The sequence below is a fragment of the Ischnura elegans genome, chromosome 6 (genome assembly GCF_921293095.1).
Source record: "Ischnura elegans chromosome 6, ioIscEleg1.1, whole genome shotgun sequence".
In the NCBI taxonomy this organism is placed as follows: Eukaryota; Metazoa; Arthropoda; class Insecta; order Odonata; family Coenagrionidae; genus Ischnura; species Ischnura elegans.
The window spans coordinates 4,550,921-4,578,312 of record NC_060251.1 but is presented as its reverse complement, the minus strand read 5'-3'; the positions used below and the strand labels follow the sequence as shown (position 1 = coordinate 4,578,312).

Genomic DNA, 27,392 nt, shown 5'->3' with positions numbered 1-27,392 from the left:
CCTCATTAAGTTGTCATATTTAACTACGAGACACCTATTTTACAACTCATAGCATGAGTCATGGGGAGTATTGTAAGGACAAGACGAACAGATTGAGACATAGTAATTCAAATACTTTGGTAATAGAAACACGCCTTTTATTGAATCAAATTAGTCTACATACATGCAGTCATACATTCTCCAAACTCTCACGCACATCTTTCAAATCCATACCGAGACACGAAGTAGGATTTTAAGGGAAGAAGGCAAAATATACTTTCAACAACCACTTACATTGAAAAACCAATGTCAAACATGTGAAGTATCATCATGTGAACACACATCTTCTCCCAATACTTTGCGAACATTATATCAACATATCAACCAATAAGCTCTCATACAACTCACTTCATCGATTCCCTTTTTTACCCTGTATTGCGATCAATGGAAGAAAACTTCAGACAAACTTAATGCAAGAGGAGCATTGTACTATGCGCACCGTATACACATTAATTACCCTTTATTTAACATCATAAGTAATATACATTGAAATGCAAAACGAGGAAAACGAAGGCATGAAAATTGTATATTGTATCCGCTAAGTAGGTCCAGTTTTTCGCCTTAGATCGGCCAAAGTGGTAATGGTCTCCTTAATATGCAAAAAAATATCACCGAAGCCATTAAATAGCTCTCGTATCCACAACGGTTGAAAGTGGATTGAAAAGACTCTATAGGGTGGAGTCGATAATCTTCAATCAAACGATTGGTAAACAATCAAAAAGTATTCACAGCGAAACAAGCAGTCACACAAAATTGCAGCATGCATTGGTTCAATACGACGCAGATGGAAAGGACAAAAAAAGATTAGGTTTTACTCTGTTTGGAATATATTTTTGGAAGAATTGCCACCTTTCTTCCAGTGTCTTCGTTCCCTATTCAATCAATTTTCAATCAGGAGCTTCTTCTTTGAAAATTTGTAAGAGGCTACAAATTCATAAACATTTTGTTTTTTTTTGTAAATACTCATAGTTTTAGGGCTGATATTAGGTGACATTCCCGATTACTGTAACACGACATTTGCTAGGAAAATGCCTTCAAAATGCACGGGAGAAAATTATGGAGGTGTTGATTTTTTTAACTCGGTTTAATAATACATAACGATTTTTTTCACGGTAATTTCAATCTTGGCACGCAGCTGAAACGCTCTCTAATCATCTCTTTTATTACTAACGCATTTATAATTAGTGACTGATTCTTCTCGCTCCTCCCGTTCGCTACGTAACGCATCCAAGATTCAGATTTATAAAATGTACACAAAGTATGATCAGTTCAGAAATGGAAGCTCCATCAAACCATCAAGAGTTTATAGAGTTGCTTGTAATGAGAAGTAAAGCCCTGGTGGAAATCATTTTATCAACAGGCTTTTAAATACATTAACTTTGCAAGACATCTGACACGATTATGTATTTAGTCAATTGAAGATCACGACTAGATATTAATGAAATGAGAATTTTAGGATTTCAAGATCAAGAATAAGTTTAGGAACCCTAAAATTTTGGGAAGACGTCGAATGAATGCTCTATCTATTCGAATGTCCGGAAATAAAGAATTTTCCAAAATAAGGATCTATAAGGCAACTTTTTCAAAATAAAGTTGTCTTAAAGCATCTCGGCGTTGCGGCCTCGTTTGGCAAACACTTAAACAAGACAGGCGAGAGATTTATGCTAAATGCATACAGAAACATTGCTTTTAGAGATCAAAAGTAATGATGCATTTAAAAATGACAGAGACAATGGCGTGAACGTAGATTGGCCATCCCTCAGAACCATCATACTTACTTATCTGCAAGGAAATTCGTAAACATTCAAACGTTTCAACAAATATATGCCTCACAACGACACTAAAGTGTGTTATTACCAACACCACAATGGAAGAAAATTATTGTCTTACAGGATTTTCTCTTGTGTATAAAGGCCAATGACTTCTGGAGCCGATATAAATATGTGACCATTTTAGCCTTCGCAATTATGGCCAGCATTTAGTACTTTACGTTCAGTAATTTTCTGAGAGCTTTAAACCATGTAAAAATGTAACCATCGAAGTGATTTTCTCCTAAACATATCCTATCCCCGTAAATTGATGATGAGAAATAACGGGGAATACCCCTCGTGATATATTTTATGGTGATTTTAACCTTTATTTCATCTGACAACCTTGGATTTTCTCTTACATAAATCGAATCCATACACGCATTATGATAGCGCCCACTCATACAATTCGAGTTTGTTTCAAGGTAAGGTCAAGAATTCGGCATCGCTCCATTGGGTTACGGTACAGTTATAACAAAATACGTTCATGTAATTTCTAGCATGTCTCTCATTGCAGCATCGATAAGGCTTGAAAGGACACTCAGAGGAAATTTGACTTCGAGTGAAGGCTTTAATGATAGAAAAAGAATACGCTTCAACGACACACGAACTTAAAGGCTGCGGTTTTCTTAAATGATTAAATTAGAGTTAAAAGCTGAATATAAACTTTGAGCCATTGAAAGCCCTATCGAGGAAATGAAAGGGGATTAAATAAAGCAATTAATTCACACGTTACTATAAAAATTTTATTCGAGAATTAGCCGAGAATTCGCTCTTTTTGAAATTTGTTCATTCCGTAGTAAAATTTTTTTTATTGATTAGGGATCGCCAATTCTAGTTTTTAATTATATAAAAATGAATGCAATATTTTTCCAATGGGTATTAACCGATGGATAAGTAGAATATTACAGCCAGAAATCAGCACAAACAATTCGAAGATAAATTGTTCATCCAAACATCAAGAGTCGAATATAAAAACATTTAGCGCGTGTAAATGAACGAAATGTATATAATAGAATTTAGAGATGCCCTGAATGGCGATAGTAACCACGCCGTGACATATCCCGTGTGTATTTGATAGGAATTTGTGAAAGGCAGAAATGAGTACGTACTGAAATTGTGGTCAACACCGCGCCTAATTGATTTGTAATTCGCACCCTGATTGCTTGTTCGATGAATGACGTAAGTGGAAGTGCTCGCTTTAATGGTGCACGCGTTTCATCGGAACTGAATCAGTTTTAGCGATCTACCTACTCTTCTGATATTTCATTCGAAGAGAGAGTCAATGTGACAGAGAGAACCTCCCGTACTTAGTAGTAAGGTTTTTTTCTTGCGATATTTTTCCTACGTAAATTGCTTAGTGTCTATAGTCTTTGCTCAGTCAACAATTTTTGCTTGAAAGGTTAATTCAGAATTTTTCGTGAGGTTACACATGAAAATGGCTCGCATGATTAAATACATAACGCGGAGTTCATTATAAAATTATTTCAGTTAAGTTCATTGCCAGATTGCCATATACTGAGTAGTTGGAGGGTCTTGCCTTTAAATGAATGAGGACGTATGATTAGTTATCATGCGTAACATTTTTATGGTGTGCATGTGGGAATCCTTCTGCAAGCTGCGTGCTGGTAATGCATCAACCCCTGCCAAATACCCTAGAGGTGGCTCGTAGGGTTATATGTACATTGCCGAGCATGTGTTTAATAATGTTCAACCTTCATAGCCACAGATCGTACATTATCGTAATTCGAAAGCAGGATTAAATTGGGCATTGAATATTGTTTAATTTTTAAATAGCGATTAGTGCAACTTGCATTATGGGAATTTCGCCTTGCTAAAGGAAAATTACGCAACATGCGTCTTAATTGATCCTGTGGCTTTCATCGAAATACGCTCAAACAAGTAGGAAACGATTTTAAAGTGAGGTAGCTCCCTAAGTAGTAAAACCTTGCGGTATTTTATAATGTAAAGATGCTGAATCACGGGAAATATTGATGAAATTCCAGGAAAATAGATGCTTATATGTAATCCGATGACATATCCAATGGGGTTCCAGCCGTTGACAGAGCAAGCGCGTGAGTCCGCGCCATCTCGAGGCATTGTTTTCGGCAGATTTGCATCATTAATAATTGTGCCCTCCCTTTTGCATTTTACATGATCTTATGATCGCAAGTGGAATTGCACGAGACGGACATTCTCAGAATCATTTGAGCAAAATCATCAGGGCGCGCTGAAATTACATGCGCATAATAAAGCAAATTACAGAAAATTTCAATAATTCTCCGTTTCACACGGTAAATGGATGGCATTCGCACGATCTTTTGAATGAATTGAAGATATTACCCATCGTGTAATACAGCAGTTAGTTTGTAAATTGCTTCAGTCCGATTTTTTTCATTATCTTGGTCGACTCCATAAGCTCCATTTCCTAAAGCCAGGGACGGGATTCATGGAGAAAACTATTCAAGGAATAATGGCGAGAGACGCTTTCGGAAGACGGCACATGCAGTTACGCATGGTCATGACGTAGCCACAAGGACAGTCAATACTCCTGGCTGATGAAGAGCACTCAATTGGAGATTGGGTGACTACAAACCTAAGAAGGAAATAAAATTTATAACTAAAAGCCTTGATTTAAAAAATAATCTATATTTAATCATTTTCCTTATGAACCATTAATGATTCCCAACCAATAGCTAGATTTTCCGTTAACTTTCCCTGTGCCATTTCGATAAAAATTTATTGTCGATATCTTTGTCGAAAAATATTTATGAGGGCACGGATACGGGCAAATGACCCTGGCTATCTGAGCATGCTGCCTCCAGCAAAATCGCTCCAAGAGACAAAGAATTAAATGGCAATATTTTTATATTAAATTAAATGGGAAATATGGAAAATGAAAGGATTAATTGCTTCATAAGAAACATATTCCACACCAAAAGTAGCAACAGTATTTAAGAAGCGAAAACATTAGGTACGGCACTTCTCAGGTCCATAAAAGTAAAACTTTACCGCTATAAAAACAACGCATTCCATTCAACTCAATCAATCTAATCCCATTCCAAAAACAACAAATGAATTTTCCTAAATATTGACGGAGAACTCCAATCATTTTTATAAATTAGGAAATTGATTTTTGAATGGAAGAATATGTTGACCTTATTGATGCAAGCCATAGTGTTTTCCAGAGTGAATTGTTAACATAACGTCGCAGAACCATTAAGAAAGCCCGGTTTTTTGTTCAAATGGATTAAAAGTGAGAGGTAGCAATAGGAATTAGGGAAATCTCATCACGTTGACAATCGAATTACGACTTCAGACGAATGCGGTCTAAGTGATTCCATGATGCAACAGATAAATCATTTCACAAAGTACATGCTCCCAAAATCATAGCAAAAACTTGCATTTTTATTGGTTATCCACGCAGTTGAAAAAATTCGAAGTGAGAAAAACAAAGCAGAAGTCACTTGCCACGAAATTTATGAATAACATCCTCGCACATGGGTTATTAAATCACGATTAACAATAGTTTAGATTGCAGTCGACAATGGTTATGTACACAGTTCATCTGCTTCCGTTAATCAGTCCATCGTCACACCTGATATCGAACAGTCTTTCATGACGAGCATTCCCAGAGCAAAGGTTGAATGGATTCTTTCGTCACTTGGAAGTCATTTCCGGAGCCACGAACGCGACAAATGAAGGAGCAGGCTCCGCAGCACCAAACTGACACGTGTGTGAGGTCACACGCCTTGAGGTCACTGCAGGGGGGAGAGGGGATCTGCTGATGCGGAGCAGGCCCTTTCGAGGTGCCGAGGGGCCCTGAGGGGGGTGAAGAGGGCCCCGAGGGGAATGCAGAGCACAGCGGCGACCACGGCCAAGCCGGAGGGGCCCAGGGGGGGGACAACAGACCGGCACCCTGGGGAGGGAAGAAGGGGGAGTGGTTAGTAAGAAGTAGTAGCAGTGAGGAAAGGTGTTAATAGTTGCTACGCATTGCACTGAGCGGGGTCATGAAAATACAAATGGCTAGTAATTTAAACCACAAGTAAGAATGCTGATAAACGTCTAGGAGTAAAGGTATGCAGATTTTTTGCCAACGTTTTGAAACATTTTTTCTATCTTCTTCAGGACTATGAATGGATATGATTACATAAAATTGATACATAAAAGCATGGAAGATTATTACACTGCTTTGTTACAATAATAAAATTAGTGAAATAAAAAGAATTCAATTGTACAAAAATACAAATACAATATTTTTGCGTATCACTCTAAGACCCATACTCAGAGACGTTAACAAATATTAATAAATTGAGGTCAGGTAAAATAAAATAGAAATCGATGATTGTATGTATGTAAACGTGGGAACTAAAACTGCGAAGGCAAAGGAGTGGAGGGAGGGCGATCGCAAGTTGCAATATCTCCACAGGCGTCCAAAGTACGAACGGATATGATAAAAGGCGCTGCGAATTTAGTGCAACCGGGTTCGAGACTCAGCTGAGGCGAACGATATCACGTGATACGCGCTGGTTTTTATCTTCTGTACTAAACGAGCAAGCTGATGAACAAAGAATTAGTAAATAATCTATTTGTGCAGCTACCCGCGAACTTCAAGGGAAACAATAAATCAAGCGGGAAGCACATTAAAAAATAACGAACACGATGCAAAAGAAATAAGGAAGAGGATTGCGTTAGCAACAGGGGCGTTCAAGGATGTGAAAGAGCTTATCAGATGTAAGAATTTGAAGAAAAATCTATTGAAGAGTTTGATCAATAGGGTGGCATTCTATACGGAGGAAAAGAAAACACATAAGAATGAGGATGAGAGGAGAAAAACATGATGATGGTAATATTTGGAGGAGGCGACCATGAGCTGACGTCATTGCATGTTAGAAACCCGCCGTCGGAATTAACTTAATTTTAACGGAAGGCAGTGGCGGCTCGTGAGTCAAACGCTCGGGGGAGCACACTTCACCGGGGGAGGTCAAAATGTTTTAATATTATGAGTATTTTAGTGAGTTCTTATGGCTATCTAGGTATTAAATTTGTTTAATTTAAAATAATATAATTTAAATATTTATAATAATAAAATTTAAACCAAAACAAGGTATAATGTAGGTTCGAACATTTTCGCGGCGTTGATTAGATGATCTCTGCATTCGCTTCGGGTTTTCACCGCGTCCGTTGTGTTTTGGCGACGACAGTTTCGCTGACATTGCAGTCAGCGTCTTCACCTTCGACCTGAAGACGCTGACTGCAATGGCGATGGATTGGGACGTTCTGGTCAGCGCCCCGCGGCTACAAATGCGAACTTCTCGCGCTATTTTTGCGCGTTTTTCCTACATTTTCGGTGTATCCGATTGAAAAAAACACTCTGGTTAATTGGATGTATAATTATAATTGAATGGATATTTACTCTTTTTCTTTTTCAAATCTTTGGGAAGGGCAGCGTCCGAGAGTCCTTATGGGCAAGCCGCCACTGACGGAAGGCGCGGAGAGGACCACGACTTAACTCGAACGGAGAACCGCTATTAACATGTCCTCCACACAAAATTCAAGCAGGGATATTGCCGTCTTTGAAAATTCTTTTGTCACCGCCGGGATTTAAACCCTATCCCACGGGGTGGAAAGTCAACACTCTAGCCAGCACACCAACACGATCCTCCAAGAAAACAATCGCGATTCTAAATGTGGGAGGAAAGATGGCAGCGTTCAAGATGTGGGTGTGGAGGAGAATGGAGAAGGTGAAGTGGACGGAGGAACAACGAAATGATAAATCGCAATGGGGGGCGAGGAGAGAAAGATTTTGGATAAAAAATACGGAGGAGTGAGAAGGTATTTAGGATGAAATGAGTCCTGAAAGAGAAAGGGATGCGATAAACCGTGCTACATTGCATTTCAAATTCAGTTAACAAAAATAAAATTATAAATATTATACGACGCTGACGGCTAGCACTTCAACAGCGGTGCATCACGGATTCGGAGTAAATAATTGGGCTGCCAAATTCACGAAAAAAATTATTTACAGCGTTCCACATTTAGTTGAAAGTACAGGATGAATGAAGAAAAGTTTTGCCAAACTTCCGCCCATTCTTATGTCTTAGGCCACCACGCAATACAACGTTCCAAAACGTCGAATTCAAAATGAATTGTAGCTGGTTCTCGTCGCTACGACAGTTATTAAACTATTCTACCGATTAAGGTAGGTTTTCAAGGAGTGCTTAAGAAGAATTCCGGGAGCCTCCCCTTACATCATGCACTTCCCTCTTAAGTGCGCAATAAGACCTACTCCCTTTCATTCTATCAAAAATTGCTATTCTTTTCCTTCCCCTCCCTCGTTTACCTAACATTCTACCCTCTAACAATGTTTCCACATCCCATCCCCGCTAAGTATCATCCATGCCTTCTGTCTCCTCCGTGCCTCATCTAAAAGCTGTCTCTCCTCACCCACCATATCCAGCACTTCGTCGTCCCTTTTCCTCTCCGTCCACTTCACCTTCTCCATTCTTCGCCACACCCACATCTCGAATGCCTCCAGTCTTCTCTCGTCCTCCTTAATTGTCCACGTTTCCGCACCGTAAAGCGGTGCACTCCAGATCAGACCCTTCACTAACCTTTTCTTTAAACTCTTACATAACGATCCTCTCATGAGCTCCTTCTGGTTCATGTTCATGCCTCCTTTGTTTACGCAATTCTCTTCCAAATGTCCTTACTACTGTATCCGTTTTCCTCCAACGTACTACCTAAATAGTTGAACTGCTGAACCCGCTCAAGTTTTTCACCACCCACTTTTATCTTAAGTCTAACAATCCTTGCTCGTGATGCTTTACAAAACCGCATAACCTTAGTTTTCTGGTGATTAATCCTCATCCCATACTCCCCGCAATGCTTGAGTAACGCATCTACTAGACCCAGCTGTCCCCTCGCAGACTGGCTTATCAACGCCTGATCATCCGCGAACTTCACTGATTTAAACATTATTCCTCCCACTTTTACTCCAGCTTCAAACTCGTATCTTGCCATCTCCTCAGCGTATACGTTAAAAAGCAGCGGGGATAGAGGACAGCCTTGCCTCACTCCTCGGCCCATGCTGGACCACCCAGATTCTCCGTCCTCTACCCTCACTTGCGCAGTCTGAGCCATATACAGAATACGAATCAGTCGTCTATCCCTCCAATCTACATCTATTCTCTTGAAAATATCCATTAACTTTACCCAGTTCACCCTATCAAACGCTTTTTCAAAATCCACGAAACAGGCATATACGTCCTGGTCATATTTTAAGTTCCTCTCCACGAGGGACCTCATTATTGCTATTGCACCACGAGTTGACTTCCCTTTTCTGAAACCAAATTGATCTTCGCCCAAATACTCGTTTGCCCTCGCCTCCATTCGTCTGTTCAATATCCTCAGTACGACATTCGCCAGGATATATAAGTTTATAAATACCAACAAACAAGGTCAAGAAAAGGAAAGGGAAAAAAATAATATTTATAAATACCGTAATATTATACAAACAAAACATACGTTAGGTTAATAATGTAATTAAGAATGTGTAATCCAGTTTCATGCCGCCATCCATTGTCTCTTAGTTGACATGACTCTATACATGACGGTCAATATACTAGTTTTTCATACGGAAATAATGCATCAAAGAATATGAAATACTCGACCAGTATTTATTCCGGAAAGGCCCCAAGAATTTGATGAAAATTCAGTTCTGGAAGATAGGCGAACTAATCGGTTAATGCGACGAAAATATTTAGGTGAGAAAAACCCAAGCTAACTTAGTAAATTTTTACCGTTACACTTTTATTTTGGAATGGAATACTACAATTACACGAGATTTTGGGACCTTTTTCAGGGAAAACTTAAAATTATTTACAGTATTTTTTACAGCTTCTTGGACTACCTCTGCCATCTAACGATGCAAATATTCTTTTATCTTTACGATTGTGCATATTTTTTGCCAGCATACTCATAGTGACAATAAATTGTGATATATACCACATCCTTTGAAAATTCATTTTTGAAAAAAAGAGTGAGGATAGTCAACGTAGAATCCGAGTGGAGTTTTAATTGACAAATATTTATTGATGATATACCTATTGTTATACGAATTTTTTACTTCATAACTATACGATGGTGGGAAGTCTGCATTGACCAAGAAAATGAAACTCCATTAAAAGAAAGAGCTAAGCGAGTTCAAATAAAAGGTAAAAAGGAATGTCACTCACCGGATGAGAGATCTGGCCCACTTCCTGGAATAGAAGAAAAAAAGAGGAAATTAGAAGCCACATTTTAGAATATCACGCAGTAAAATATCATAGAATTATCGAATAAACGTCAAATTTAGGCTGTTTTCTGCGATGGCAGATAGACAGCATAAATGCTGGCCCACTGCATCCACTTGTCATCAATCATGATGATGGAACGCGACTCGGTTTTGAAGCGTCGCGTCGGCCCAATCGAAAGAGGTAACCCGGCTAAAAGCCCGATAAACGTTTTTTGACAACATATTCGCTGGGAGAGCATCAGATCTTACTGCAGAGAAATAACTACATTTGAATTTAAAGTTGCGGTTTTAAAGGATGAATGCTAAAACTAGATGGACCGACTGATGTACTAATGACCAAATCCTGCATTAACCCCGAGAGAATGAGTTTATAAGATCGACAGCAGAAGCGCACTCCAGCAAGTTATCATCCCACTGGACGCGAATTAAAGGCCGAATGGAAATTGGGCACCCATGGGGCGATCCACTTGGGAGGCCTTGCCCTTGGGTGACGTCACTTCCCTTCCGCCGGCTGCCACCACAAATCAGCCCGCCCCCTGGCGGGCATCACGGGAATACCCCCCGCGGTGCAGGCCGACAATTGACTGCGCTGCGGCGCAAGTGCTTGCCCTCCGGCATACCTCAAGGGAGGGGACAGTCTTGCCGCCACTGCTCAAGAGTTCATTCATACGGCAATGCTCCGTGGAAGATTATGACCACAACGGAGTCGTCTCTCGAAGAATAAATGCCGGAGAAAACTTACGACAGAAATACATTTCATGTAAAGACACTATGGACAACTGCGCGCGTGTAATTGAAGATGGAATAAAAGCTTCCGTGTGGCAGAGACACTTACAGCTGCGGATCAAATAAGTTGGGCATTAACAATTTTACACCCTCTGACCAAAGAAATGATGCCATTTTAAATTCTTCATAACCTACGTACCCACTCAATTCCTTTACGTATATAAACTATATTTTACTCGGCTGCTTAATTATAGAGCTTGTAGATTCTATTTCCAATTTTTTTGGCTTATTCCGTGAATAAATATTGATTTTGGGAATAAAATTACTCCGATAGTACTGAAAAATTAACACTGCAAACTAAAACGCTTCTTTGTAGACACTCAAAAGATAAAAAACCGTTCGTGCGTGGTACTTAATAATTTTATTTTGTAGGTAGTATACCACATGAAGTTAACCAATGCCTTAAATTAAACCTCACAAAGTGTGTTCCCCAACTCGCAATGCATTGTTGATGAATATAAGAGTGTCATTCCCTTGAATACGGCACTATATTCATTCTTTTTATTAGGAATGAGCAAATAATAATGTTCCAGAGAAAAAGTCGACAAATGCACAAAGGTATTACCTCATGTGCCTTGCAGACATTAATAAGGGTGCAAGATGAACGTGCCCGTATAAAATAAAATGACACTGGAAAAAGTCTCAAGATTCCTGAAATCAGAAATACATGGATACGCGTTTGGAAATATTCGAATATTCGATATAGGCATTTTTGCCAATTTTAATACGGGTTTTTTCCATGCGTTTATGATGTGCAATTACACTCGTATTAATTTTTTTCGCAGAACATATTCAAGTTTGGCGACATATTCGCTCTCCAATCGCGCGGAGGCTGATGGTCTTGGAATCGTAATGAAGATACCTCTCGCTGGTGGCGTCAAAATCGGATCCTCAACATCGATGACTTCAGAGGCGGATTCCTATAGCTTTCGCGGGTGACGAGTCAGTTAATTCGGCGAGTAATGGAAGTGGGGAAGCGAAGGAGCAATTGCTGGAAGAATAAAATTACTGCGTTTGGAAATTGACGCATTAAAACCAATGACGACGCAATTTGACCACCCGCCGCGCCGTTCGCCGTTAGGCACGATCAGCAGTGGCCGAAGCGCAAAGCGAGAAAAAGCGGACTAATAGTGCGCTACGAAAACTTCAACTGTTGCTCCTACTTACTGCCTCCTTATTGGTCTCGCTTGCCTATTCCCTTGGGCTACTAACTTGCCGAAATGGGAAGGCTTCCCACGGCCCCTCTAGCTGCACTTGCAGTGATTAATAGGGTAGTTTCCTTCATCAAAGAAAACGGAAGGCATTGATTGCGATTCCTCGCCTACCATTACTGTATACATAATATACAAATTATTTGGTTACAGAAACCCCAGTTTAGATGAATGGCAATGTCCAATTTTAACCTCATTGGCGCCCAAGATTGGCGCCCAGAGCCAGATTGGCGCCCAAGCAATGCCATTCCACGTGACGTCACAGGGACCTAGTTTCTATACGAGTAGATAGGAGTTTTACATCGTCTGAGATTACCAATGCATGCATGAGGCACAGACTTCAGGAAAACATGTCTTAATAATCACCTATTAAAACTGCCTATGGTCGGAAAGTTTCCTTCGCTTGATAAGGTATTAATAATCCTTATTTAAGCCAAGCGCTACCTGCTAGCAGCCTGCATCGTATCAGCGCTCATACCTCGCCCCAAGGTCACCTCACCTTCGGCAGCGGGAACCTGAACGACGTCACACGAGGTTTTACCATCATTCATACTTAGATTACATAGCCGTCGCGTTTTCGCGCGCTTAAAAATTTTCACTTTTCATTTAATCGCGAAAAATATATATCGCCATTAAATAATCTATAAGTGTGAAATTCGTACTCCAGGAGTAACAATCTTTCGATTTAGACAATAAAAAAATAATAGGAAACCACTCTATTCTCAATTACTCACGGCAAGGACACCCAGGCCAGATAAGTCGAAGGGTTGGAGGAAGACGAAACGTAGTCCACGTGATAGTGTCGCGTAAAAAAACACACGGTCGGAATGGAAGAGGAAAACTCTACCAACCAACACTTGCCTAAATACATGGAGTGCAATCGCAATTTTTCTTTGCAAAACGCGTCGAAATCATCAAATCTTGAGACACATGCCCTTTCCAATAGCATTGAGGCTGATGGTCTTTGAATAGTAATGAAGAAACCTCTCACTAGTGAGGTCAAAATCGGATGTTCACCGTGGACGACTTGGGCAGCATGATTCCCATACGGAAGCAAACGAGTAATTGCTCACCAATTACAGAATTCATCAACCCAAGCAGCAGGTAGCAAGTGAAACAATATTATCAATGATTGGATAATTATTCTGAGAAATTTCATGCAGAGGTTGTCCAACTAACGACGAGAATGATCCTCACAAGAAGAAAACAAGAGGAGACAGCGAAGGAAGGATGAATCGTAACGAAGATGAGAGGACTGGCCGTCAACACCAATCAAATCAGAGAACACACGCCATCGCGGAGAACACTCAGAGGAGACAAATAGCCATAACGAGCAGCCATTCCCTTGTTTTTCTTTTGTTTTTTTATCGCGTCCTCGACGCGTCTCCATTTGAAACCCTTTATTTTTTTTTCCTTTTGCGTCACATCAATTGTGTGGTCCAGCGCCTTGGCCCACAGACCCAATCTGCCCTTTGTGCCCTACCTCCACGCGCGCTATCAGGGGCGCAGCTAGGAATTAAGGCTGGGGGGGGGAGGGGGTTAGGTGCAATTAATACCGGGGTGTGTGGGGGTATAGTATACCCACCAGGATAAGCGGCAGGTGCGAGATTAATAAATTGCGGAATTTTAAGATATATGGTGAGTTTTACGGCTTTCTTAGGGATATATTATAAATACTTACGCGATTCCATTACTTACATAAATCCAATTAAGTAAAATGGATTAAACTTTAACATTTCTCTGAACTCTGGGGGGAGGGGGGTTTAATCCCCCAAAACCCCCCCCCTCGCTGCGCCACTGCGTGCTATCACTCATCGACCAGACTTCATTCTCCCAGGTTCGGCATGGAATACAGTAGCATTCTCAACGGCATCTGGGTTAATAACAACACAATCAAGCCTTATCCATTACGCAGTTATTTAAATCATCATCACTGGTCAACCATCCTAGGATTGGTTAGACGCAGCCCTCCACTCATTTCTCCAATCAGCCAATCTTTTCACACCTACTCATTTATCCTCTTTCACCAGTGGCGGTTTGCCCATAAGGACTCTCGGACGCCTCCCCTCCCAAAGATTTGAAAAAGAAAAAGAGTAAATACCCATTCAATTGCAATTCATCATCATCATCATTGGTCAACAATCCTAAGATTGGTTTGACGCAGCTCTCCACTCAGTTCTCCTATCAGCTAACCTTTTCACTCCTACGAATTTCTTCTCTTTCACATCTCTCTTTACTTGTTCCATATATTCTGTTCGGGGTCTTCCTTTTCCATTCTTGCCTTCCACCTGTCCTTCGACGATTGTCTTCATCAGGCCATCATGTCTCAAGATGTGGCCTATAAGGTTGTTCCGTCTTCTTATTAAGGTTTTCATGAGGCTTCTCTTCTCTCCTACTCTTCTTAGGACTTCCTCGTTACTAACTCGGTCGATCCATTTGATTTTCATCATTCTTCTGTAGCACCACATTTCAAAGGCCTCTATCCTTGCTTTCTCCGCTGCGGTCATTGTCCATGCCTCACTTCCGTATAGGAGCATACTCCAGGTGTATAAATTGTTTCTTTACTTCCATATTTAAGTTTCCCGCTGTAAGCAGGTCTCTCTTTTGGTGGAATGCTCTCTTCGCCTGGACTATTCTGCTGATAATTTCTTTCTTGCTTCTCCCGTCACTAGTTATCTTGCATCCCAAATAACAGAATTCATCCACTTCTATCAGTTTTTGCCTCCCTATTTTAATGTTGGTCTTGACTTCTTCTCTTCTGCTGCATACTAAGATCTTGGTTTTCTTCGTGCTTATTTTCAGTTGATATCTACCCATTACCCTACCCATATTAACCAGAATATTTTTCAAATCCGTCTCTGTTTCTGCTATAACTGCTATGCCATCGGCAAATCTTAGCATGCTAATTTTTTCTCCATGGATATTCACTCCCAATGCCTTTTCTTTGATTTCATTAATGGCTTTCTCAATGTAAACGTTGTAAATTACGGGTAACAATGTACAGCCTTGTCGCACTCCTTTCCTAATTCTTGCTTCTTCACAGCTGGGCCCTGATTTTATCACCGCTACTAGGTTTTTGTATAAACTGTGAATGATTCTTCTGTCATTATAAAGAACCCCAATTTCCTGTAGGATTCCAAGCATTGTGCTCCAATCCTTATACATCAATAGACCAAGGTGTGCTATTTCAATCGCATGCATCGAAAATGTAGGAAAAACACGCAAAAATAGCCCGACCCTCCGGTGGAGTGTGCCCCTCCCAGCATCTGACTCAGGAGCCGTCACTGCCTTTCACATCCTTGTTTACCCGTTTCACATATTTTAATTCGAGGTCTTCCTTTTCCGTTCTTGCCTTCCACTTGTCCCTCGACGATTGTCTTCATCAAGCCATCATGTCTCACGTTATGGCCTATATGGTTGTTCCGTCTTCTTATAAAGTTTTTCATGAGGCTTCTCATCTCTCCTAATCTTCTTAGGACTTCCTCATTACTAACTCGGTCGATCCGTTTGTTCCTGATCAATTTTCTGTAGCACCACATTTCGAAGGCCTCTATCCTTGAATTCTCCGCTGCTGTACTATTTGTCCAAGCCTTACTTCCGTAGAGATGCATACGTCAATTTTAAGTTCTGAAAAGCAAGTGTTTCCTTGCTTCGCTCGGTGGTTATAAGCAAATTACTGTTATATATCGTTTGCCTCAAATGGTGAGACAAATTCGGGTGAGATCGCTATCTGAACTCCAGCAAATACGTTTTCAAGATTTGAATGAAAGATTTTTAAAGCCGCAGATTCAGAATTTGACCTTAGAACATTAAAAAAATCAGAATGCTTGCGAGCCTTAATGATCTTTAATTGTGTTTGGGGAATCCCGAAATCTTATCGCCTTAATGTTAAATCTACCCAGTCAGGTAAATTTGTTCTATAAATTCTTGTTGGGCCAGTAAATGAAGTTTGCGTAATATCAAGCATATTATAACCTGATAAAGAAATATTAAGTGGGTACTCAAATAATCTCCTTTTCCTAAATTACATTTAACAGCTAGAGACAAGACACAGAGAAAGTAGGAGTAGGGTTGGGGGTTGGCTTCATTTTTCGAACATTGATTTCTTATTTGAAATCTTCTGCACATTATCAGACATGTATTTTAAAGCTTAAACTATTGATGGTGAAATGTCTGCATTTTTCACAGTGTTTTCCCGAGTCAGTTGGTTTGTGAACAACATGTTTGCTGGCTACACTGCCAGCGCAACAATTGTCTATAAGCCAGCTGGCGCGGAGGGAAGCCCGTGAAAAAATGCAGAGACCAACAAATGAGCATTTTAAAAGACCAATGCTACAAAATGATTTTCGAAAGATAAGACTCAGGAAAGAATTTGTAATTTCTAAAATAATAAGGCAGATAATTGCCGTTAAATAATGTATGTTTAATGCGATATATTTTTTACTATTTTGACCGTTACGTGGAGGTTGGAGTTTTAAAGAAGGATTGGTTGAGCCATGATGAATTCGTGTGTGTACGGTCTGCGCGCAGGAATGAGAAGAGATAAGTTTTTCATTCCGGAACCGTTCTGAGCGTTCACTGTAAGAGGACTGCATAGAGGAGGCCCAATTCCATCTCACAGGAGGCTGATTTCTGTTGCGCATGCGATCGCGTTTAAATTGTTTTTTAAAAATGCCTGAAGCACGGTGATGATGTCAATGCAATCCCCTTACATTGAACTTTTATTCAAGTATTTTGCAGTATGGTCTTTGCAAATGCGAGGAATAGCATTGCACTTTTATGAATTTTATAGATCACATCATCATATTGATTACAACTTATTCCCTCGAGAAACTCGCGCCGATTTGTCCGTCAGCGACGCGAGTGGCGACTTATGTAAACTCAATTAAATGCACGGTTGGGGGCAACACATTAAGGATCCTCTTTTGTAGCATTCGTGGTTGAATGTTTCGTGGGGAAGCACGACCTAATAATCCACAGCTGCCTCGATCTTCTGAAGGACTTGATTGTCTCCTGGGAGAGAAGAAATCGCCGGAGGCACGTGCTTTCCCAAACAGCTTCCCACCATCACCAACCGTCAGAGGCATGCAGGCGGAATATCGATGGAGCCAGACGTTCTTCACTTTTTTCTTTTTTTTCTTTTTGATCCGGATCCATGAAAAGTGTCCTTTCAATAGGGCCCACCTCCATCCTCTGGAAATTGCTTTCCTTATCGTTGGCGATCAATTGAGAAGATCCTCCGTATTTGGCGACGACTGACCAACGGCCAATCTGACTCGGAATCCCAAATACACTCACAGCGAACTCACGCCAAAGATCTCTAAGAACGAGAGCAGCCCAAGGGGAAAAGCCTTAAATTGTCACGGAGATTCACGATGGCGTGAATTGGCGAAGCTTTAAAAGTCACGTTTTCCTATGATTGACAACGCAGCCATAAATCCTAGAAAATGTATCAATACAAAAATTATCTGGATATTATACGCTCTCGAACATTTTGGTGTCACTGGTTATTTGTAATTTACAAAGAACACAAAGAATTTGTATCCAAATAAAATCGTAATTTCAATGGCATTTAATCAAGGTCTAATTTAACAAATTATTTTAGCTCAAAATATATATGTATACAAATTATTTATTTTGTGTATATAAATTATAAATTTGGTACAAATAAATTTGTATTTTTAAATTTGTATATACACAAATTAAATAAGCTCAAAACTGCAGATCGTACTGAAAGAAAACGTTTACTTAGAGTTCTCGGCGCGAATGTTGTTGGAAGCGTGGTCTAATCCAAGCGAGTACACTTTGTTTTTCCACTTGTCCTTCTTCCTGACTCCATGAAGTTTTACAAAAGGTACGCGGTATTTTTATCCAACAATTGGGAACATGCACACTTTTTTAAAGTGCTTTAATAGGAAGGTCTCTACCTCAAATGTACACGCCGAAAATTTCGCGGATGAATAATGTTTTTTAGCCAAGATATGAGTCTTTAAAAATTAATCTTCATCGGCTGCTTGAAAACACGTCTTCGGAGCGTGACGTCACGGCACGGTATCCACTGATGACATACTGAGGCAGAGGATAGAAGACCGATCTATTCACTGGCTAAAACGCAAATTTAGCGAAAATAATTGCTGTACTAACGTCAAAATGCAGATTATGAATATATTGGATTGCCAAGGCGTTGTTGAAATAAATAAAGGGGATTGTTTGGGGAGAATTGGAAAGATTAAATGCAAATAAGCTGATTGCACATTGTGATGTGATCTACGCTGCACACCTACATCATTTGCTTACAATTAGAGGAATAAGTGAATTGCAGCAGAGATATGCAATAGAAAAACGTGTGAAATCGTGAATAGTGCCCCGGCGCTCAAGTACCTACCTCTATTTTCTCGTCGGAGAAGTTTTGTAATTGTGTCTCAAAGGACAAAAATGATTGAAGAAAGTGGTGGACGACCTACAGAATGGAGTTAAATACGTTCTCTACATTGTCAACGAAATATTTCTCTACGTAAGTACACTCTTGAATCAGTGTTACAGTAGGGTTTTATCGAATTGCCAGTTTTTCTCGGATAGCCACCAAGTTTAGGATGTATCACTCATTTCACTTTGTAAACAACCCTAGAAATGTACCTAATAGTCTACCCATTGTAGGATTAAATATAAAGGAAGGTGGCTATTCATGAAAATAAATACTGATTACGATTAAACCACGGAGAAAAATAAGGAATACACGAGAAATATGAGGCTTTTGGCAAGGTGAACTGAATATTTGCCACTGTCATGCCAAAAAAGTTCGCTGTATGTCAACGCAAAACCTAAAATTTCGACTCGTTTCTGCAGTGGATTTCGGTTCAAAAACAGGAACTTAAGTAAATAAGGCGTAAATAGTATTTGAAACTTATTTATATGTCTATCAAATACTTTTTTATTACCATTTAACGATCGTTTGGATCTCAACTCCGGCCGATTGGGGAAAACTATCAAAGTTCCTCATGGTTACCAAGTAAATACATAAGATAGATTTTCAGTTAGCAATGGATTTATTTAATCTTTCTGGACAAAAATAAATATTTAAAATGTTCGTAATGTCATTTTGATTAACCGCATAATTATTTACCTGCTTGTCTCTACTCCACACATCGCGCTAGTGACGAAGCAATCACTGTTTTTCAGAAAATCAGACGCCATATAAAGGAGTCGACCAAAAGTAAACTGCCGTATTGTGCCCTCTTAAATCCCTCTAAAGTCATATTGTCCTTTGAGGAACTACTACAAAGCTCAAAGATGAGTTTTACTTCGATATTTTGCATGAAGGTCACGTGATCTCAAGCGATATTCGAGCACTTTTAATTAGCATTTACTGACGTTTGTGGAGTTCTAGGAGATTTTTGGCTTATATATTTGGAATCGTGAGAAAATTGTCTATCCCATGAGACATACTAGCATGATGAACACATTTCATGCATGTTCCCCATTAGCCTTCATCGAGCATCACAAAATGCAAATGTTGGCAGAAGCCTTGTATCTGTAGCTCAAATTGTCCGAATATGCTGCTTCTCGGCTTTGGGTATAGTGCTGACCTCAAAAGCCACTGATATCCACCCATAAAGCAGGTAAACACTTGGTGACTGTATTTTGTAGGGCCGGGGTGATAATTAGCCTGGAATGAAGGTTTTGAATAGGATGCTCCATAGAATATGCCAACGGAATATGCAGTGGCGGATACAAATGGGGAAGGTAGAGGGCGCAACCCCCCCCTTGCGGGGTAAATTGAATTAATTCAGTAGCAGAACCACAATTGTAACTTTCTTATATCATAAGATGGCATTATCTTGTATATCTGTATAATCAGCTTAGATGAAACTCTCTAAAACTTTGCATGCGACTTATTTTTCATTCGGATAAAAGTTCTCAAGGAACGTTTTGTGCTATATACATAAGAGTTTTAGATTTTTTTCTTGAGTTTTTTCTGTACACGCTACTGTCCCCATGGCGAGAACAACGTGTAAGAAGAATTCAATTGATTCGGTTTTTACTTTGTGAACGTGTAAGGAGGTATCCCTGTAAGTTCCCCACTTGACTTGGGTTGTTGACGTTTAGGGCGACTACTCACCCTCCTTCTCATTGTTTTGTTTTCTATTGTTTGGCGAGGTATTCGGCGAGAAGAGGATGGGCGCAGGGGGTTCATTACGACTAGCCAGTCTTGCGGGGAGGGGCGATAAAGCCTCCGTTCAATGCACAGTCGACTTCCACGAAAGCTGCACACCGCAAGGGAAAACGTAAACAAGTTCTAATTATACCTACCATTTGCGAATAAACCTTCTGACATAACATACGGAAATGTTAAACAATCGGGCTGAAATTTAGAGTATATATTCTGCGCCCCTAGCATATTTTAAAAGGTAGAAATAAAAAATCTGAGAAAAAATTAAAAATAAGCAACACCCTAATAGCCAGCCGTTGTGGGGGGGCACCATAAGGCAGCCGTTCAGTCAACAGTCTACAATCACGAAATCTGCTGAACGAGAGGAAAAACGTAAACTAATTCTGATGACGCCACATAACATACGACACTAATATCTGGCTTGCAAAATGTCCTTCTTAAAACCAAATATCTGTAAGTTGCCCTGCTTGACTAGAGCTGATGTTGTTGGCGGACTAATCCTCATACCCCTTCTCAAAGCCTTATTTGTGATCGTTCGATAAGGTAGCGATAAGAGGATGAGCGCATGGGGTTTATAACGACTAGCCAGCCGTTGAGTTGAGGGGCAATAATGCAGGCGTTCTGTGAGTAGTCTACAACCACGATAGCTTCGAAACGCGAGTAAAAACGCAAACAAATTATGATGATACCATTTGCGAGTATACCTTCTGACATAACATACGGCACTAATATCTGGCTAAGAAAATGACCTTTTTACGGCAAAAATGACATTCCAGTGCCAAAATTTTCGATATTTGAGACTTGTGACCCCATGGCGAGAATAACGTGTACGAACGTGTACCTGTAAGTTACCCTACTTGACTTGAGCTGGTGCCGTTGGTGGACGACTACTCACCCTCCCTCTCAATGCTTTGTTTCGATTGTTTGTGACGAGATATTCAACGAGAAGAGAATGAACGCAGGGGAAGCAGTACTACTATCCAGTATGGTGATCCTTTTTTTATTTTTTTCTCGGATTTTTGAAAACATTTTCTTTAGTATCCAGTTAATCATGTGCAATGCAGTATCGGCAAGACCCTTTTCCGCTCCTCTCGCGCTAATGCCCAAGGCATCGCAGGTCAGCGCAATTAGGGGCGTAATTACGATTTCCTACGCATCTGCTTTTTACTTGACGTCTTCGTTGGATCATCATCAGTAGAATCCGTGTTAGAAACATCCTCACTGCTTTGAATAAAAATATCGTCATTATGTAATAGAATAATGTATGATGAGCAGCGTCATTGCATAAAATGGAAATCGATACAGATTTAGTTTTGCAATGCCAATAACTTAACTTCCTTTTTACTCTTTAAGGCCCAGTTACACCAATGAGGATCATATTCTCCTTTATCTCAGTATTCAAAAACCCGGTTAAAATTATTATCTCAGTAATGTGATGATCGTGTTTCACCAACGACGCTTTATCTTAGTTTTCAAAAACCGAGATAATCAGAGTAAATGATTGGGCTCGTATGTTTTTCATAACTCTGACGAGGGAAAAATAAATGACGCAAAGCAACGGTATGCCATGCAATCAGCTTTAATCAGCCGGTAAGTGTACAACCAAGTATAGAGTGAAAAAATGAACAGCAACAGTTTTAATATTGACAATGAGAGTTAGAAAAGCTTACATGCGACGTTTTGGTGGAAGGATTTATTAATTTATCCTGCCGAATGCCACGCACGGGCAATAAAAAATAAATAGAAGACAAATAAGGGAACCACATTTGGAAAAAGCAATGACTTCGAGAATATTGCCGTAAAAACTTTTAAATACCTTTGTTTAATTCATCGTTATTTAAAAATGAAAATGTTTAATTTAACGAGACTCCCTGATTTATATAAACACAGTTCTTGCTTATTTTGTGCTACAATAACTAATTACGTCTCACATTGGTTTCTATTTCGAAGATAACGATGAAGTTGCAGAGCTTTGTAATTCGGGAAGAGGACAGAGATTAAAGATTTTGTATGTATATGTAATAAATCCCCAAGAAAAGCTCGTCAAATTTATGGATACGAACATTTTTCGGTAAGAGTTGTCGGAATCATTGGCTCAAGGAGAGCATAAGCATGAATAGGCTCAAGTAAAAGAGAAAGAAACGTGAAATTGGGAGATGACGTACCCCATTATGATGATAAAAATCCTCACGCATATGCTTGCTTCAATTAAAATCATTCATATACTTTTCGCCGTCTGATCAAAATGAAAAAGACAAAAAATACTACTTTGAAGAAGCCCCGAGCCCTGGCCCCCTTAGTAAGAGTCAATATCGGAACCTCTACACCAACTGACCGATACATAATATATGGCGCTATTTCGAAATTATATAAGGCTTGTTAAAAGTACCGCATGAAGATTATTACAGCCTAACTAAATCCCATTCAATGGAACCGCTAACAGTTTAGAGATGTGCTCGTCATTCCGAATGCCATAAAAAATACGGAATGGCAAATCTCCACCTCCCCTTGTGAGTAAAAGAGAGACATATCGTCCTTTAAACCGTGACCCCACTGACTCCGTAGTCAGAAAGACTATTGAACTCATTAAGAAAGCAGGTTTACCAATAGAAATCAGAAGAAACCTTGTGTCACAAGCTCCGATACCGCCAAGACTATATGGACTGCCAAAAGTTCATAAGAGAGATATACCCTTAAGACCCATTGTGAGTGCAATTGACTCTCCCACTTATTACCTGGCCAAATACCTCACGGGTTTATTAACTCCCTACGTGGGAACATGTGAACGCCACATAAAAAATTCGTCGGAACTTGTGAAGATCCTGCAAGATTTCCACTTGGCTCAAACAGACATCATGGTCAGCTTCGACGTCGTGTCTTTATTCACTCGTGTTCCATTGAAGGAAACGCTTGAGCTTCTAGAAGATCGTTTTGACCGTAAGACAGTGAGCCTTTTTCATCATGTACTAACGTCCACATATTTTCTCCATAATCGAAAATATTACGAGCAAGTGGATGGTGTACCAATGGGATCACCACTCTCTCCTGCAATAGCGAATTTCTATATGGAAGCCTTCGAAGAAAAAGACCTTGCCTCAGCGACGCATAAACCAACACACTATTTCCGATATGTGGATGATACATTTATTGTTTGGTCTCATGGATCTAAGGCTCTGCATAATTTCCTGAAACACATGAATGAACAACATCAAAATATTCAATTCACTATGGAGATAGAGAAAAACAACAGTTTACCCTTCCTCGATATTTTAATCCAAAGAAAGGAGGACGGAACTTTAGGTCACCGAGTTTATCGGAAGCCAACACACACTGACCTGTACCTAAATGGCTTAAGTCACCACCATCCATCTCAAAAAAGAGCTGTTCTCTCTACCCTCCTGCATCGTGCAAATATTATAGCAGACAAAGAAAGCCTCCCACAAGAATTAGATCACCTACGGGAAACATTCCTCCGAAATGGGTATACGAAGAAAGAGATTTCGCTCGTCCTGTTAAGAGCTAACACAGAGCACAAGAATGACCGCGTTGAAAGCTTCCTCGTTCCAGATATGCCCTCCAGAGATAAGAAACCCATAGCAAGAGCTTGTCTGCCTTATGTCTCAACTGTGGCCGGGAAAATATCGAGGATTCTAGCAAAGCGGAATATTGAAACTATACACAAACCACCGCAAAAACTGCGTGGGGATTTAGTGCGTGTGAAGGACAACTTGGGACTCAGAACACCTGGAGTTTACCGTATCCCATGTCAGTGTGGGAAAGTGTACATCGGAGAGACTGGGCGCACGGTAGAGACACGAATTAAAGAGCACAAGAGGTGTATAAGACTGTTCCATCCGGAGAAATCGGCCCTCGCTGAACACAGCCTAACGGAAGATCATATAATATCTTTCGATGAGGCTCGAGTGATCTCTAAGGCACCTTTGTTTTGGGATCGTCTCCTTAAAGAAGCCATTGAGATCCGGCTGGAGAGGAATAAAGTAAATCGCGATTCTGGGTACACGATAAGCACGGAATGGAAACCGTTAATCAAAAAGATAACGGACAGAAGGCGACAACAATGCCCCCCGGTTTGAACGGCTATATAAGCGCAGGAAGGCAGGCCTGCAGCACATTCATTCTCTGAGGTCGATGGAAGAGTGTTCCGTCGAAACGTTAGACCAAAAAAGTCTCACTCGGCTAGAAACCCGAGAAATATTTATAAGAAATATTCGCCGAGAAAAAACAAGATCATATATTACATATAAAGAATATTTGCGGCACAGCCCTGAAGAAATTAGGATTCGTCAAGCGTATTGTGGGAAGATTTTCGGATGAGAAAGTAAAGGAAAGGTGCTATTTCGCTCTCGTCCGACCGCACCTTGAATATTCAGCGAGCATATGGGATCCGGTGCAGAAAGACTTAATCCGCGAACTGAATAAAATTCAAAGGAAGGCTGCGCGTTTCGTCAAAAAATGCTACGGGCGTACAGACAGTGTTACCCAGATGTTGAGCGAATTGGGCTGGGAGCCGTTGGAGACTCGGAGGCTGCGCGCTAGGCTTAGATTGCTTAAACAATTGAGAATGGATATCTTTAAGAGCGACACATAATGTTAGAGCCACACTATATTTCCAGGTCCGATAGAAGTGATAAATTAAGAGAGATGTTTTGCCGAACGGATAGATATGCGAATTCGTTTTTCCCCCGAACCATAAAGGACTAATAAACGCTAGTCCCAACTTCGTTTGAGCACTTAATTTTTTTTTTAGCTGTAAACGGCTGGTGTCCTAACACCCCCTGCCACACGCCTTTTAGGCGGCTTGCGGGGTATTATGTAGATGTAGATGAACTCCTCACACCCTCCTCCCACCCCTCCCACCTGAAATATATAAAAAGGCAGCAAAAACCAATCCCAACATTATTTCCTTGAAAAAGTGACCAGCAGTTGGTCGCGAAACGTCGTCGGGGCTATCTCCTTTACGACACGCGGCATACACCCGTATGTGAGTTATTTTTAATCATCATGAGCCGCGAAAGCTTTAACCAAGAAGGAATATTTTGTTTCAATGCGGTATTTTGGACTCATTCTTACAGTTTAAGCGTATTTTTTTTCAATCATTGGAACAATCCGTTGCAGTCCAGGGGCGGCGAGTTCGGGAGGTAATGGTCTCTCTCCCTCCGGAGTTCAGGGACGCTCAACTTTATTTTCAGCGAGCGGTCACTCATTTGAATACGTAAGCCACCTGTAACAAGAGGGTCCATAGAAGCACCTTGCTTGTGATTTCTGCTTTTACTTCTTCCATCAATAAGAGAATAGAGTTATCAGTTTAATGGGCAAAAAATATAGCTATCCGATTTGTTTTTTTCCTATAACGCCGAGTGTTGAAATGTAATACGCAATACCATATGTATAACTCTCACCTACTTTGAAAATAGCGAAAAAATTCTAGAGTGCCTACTCATGAGATATATCTCGAGAAATAGCGCAGGTGGTTCAAAACGTTTTTTTTTTTTGTCATTTGAGCGACGCTCAAGAAGATGGATAATCCCTCCACAGCATTCCTGTCGCCTCCTTTTCAGAGGAGGCGATTATATCAAGTCGGGAGGGCGGAGGTCTCTTCGACGGAGGGTGGGCAAACATCGGATCCATCTTAATCCCTCCACGATCACTCTCTTTTTGGTTTTTCGGGATAAACTCAGACTGACCACAAGAGAGAGCGTATGGGTAGATTCACAGCTCGGCATTGCGACGAGAGCTCCCGCTTAGCATTGGAAAAATATTGGTGAAATCGATTTTTGGGGAAAACGATTTTAAATCGTAACGAAAAGCTCCACTTTTAAAAAAACTCGAAATTTGGACCTTAACTTCTATAAATCGAAAAAACGACAGCAGTGCTTTGAAAATATACAGTATGTACAAAAACAAGTTTATTATTCATTCGAAAAACACTAAAAACCTCACTTAACGAAGCATTCAAAAGAGCATTGGAATAAATCCCAAAAATCTATTTAAATTATATTCATGAATTTTGAACAGTAAAAATTTGCTAATATACGTACATAAAATTTGGGCATCACCGCTTGGTACCATTCCGCTACACTATAATATTAAAGGATTATCAAGTGATGGAGATGCTTTCTTGAGATGGTGCCCAACTTTCAATTTTAGCGGTCTTAGAGAAGAGTCTTTCACGTGGGACGTATTACATTATCATAGGCTGGTAGTGACGCTGAAAAAACGCTGTCGAAAAATCGAGTTTTGAACGAAACTCATTGACCATGGCTCGATCTCAATCGCGTCGAAATTTTAACATTAAAGCTATATTTTAGGCTTAAATCGAAATAGATTTTTTCATCACTACTCCGCCTCCGTCGGAAAACTTTGTCCTTCAAACAACTGCGTTGCGTAAACAAATGAAAGACGAAAAGCGTCAGCTTCTTAAATCCGACCCGATAGCATCCCGTATTCTGTTTCGTGCGTCTTCGCGTAGATTTTATAAATATAGATATAATAATCTCTAATAATGCATATAATAATGGAACTTCCTTTTCCAACACTAGGGTATTCCAAATTTTATTCCTCACTCGCAATATAATAAAAATAAGCAATTGAATATACTTGGCGAACATAAAAAAGTGATAATATAATTGTAAAATTAATGTAGGGTCACCAAAATCGCAGAAGCTGGGCGTAGAAATTCTACTCGAATAGTTTCAACAAAGCAAACATTTAGGACATAATCATGTATAATATATTGGTTTTCAAGGATATCAATTTTCGTATATTGAAAATAAAATCAAAATATTGATGCTTAAAACTCTATGACACTAGTAACTTGTAAAATAAACAGCAATATTTTAACTAACTCGAGCAATTGCAGTACATAAGCACCTTAGGGGCATTTTGGCCTTCAATATTTTTCTTAAGTAGACGGTAGCTCGTGTTTTTTCGTAAGCTTAGGGTATATTCATTTTTATGTGTTAACTGGTATTGCCACCGTTCTCCTGGGATCGGAGTAGGTGACCAAATGGCGAATTGGGAAACGGCTTAAATCCCGCGATGGGGACACCATTACGACCCAC

General features: G+C 40.1%; 1 protein-coding gene across 1 annotated transcript in view; it reads right to left on the bottom strand.

Moving 5' to 3' along the window:
• Window positions 1–120: 120 nt before the first annotated feature.
• LOC124160420 overlaps window positions 121–27,392 on the bottom strand; it is a 44,257-nt gene continuing 16,985 nt past the window's right edge. The window contains exons 6-7 of the mRNA XM_046536274.1: window positions 10,085–10,108; window positions 121–5,766 (exon numbers count right to left, since the gene is read on the bottom strand). Coding sequence (XP_046392230.1) covers window positions 5,606–5,766; window positions 10,085–10,108 — 185 coding nt within the window. The 3' untranslated portion in view covers window positions 121–5,605. The remainder of the gene's footprint in view (window positions 5,767–10,084; window positions 10,109–27,392) is intronic.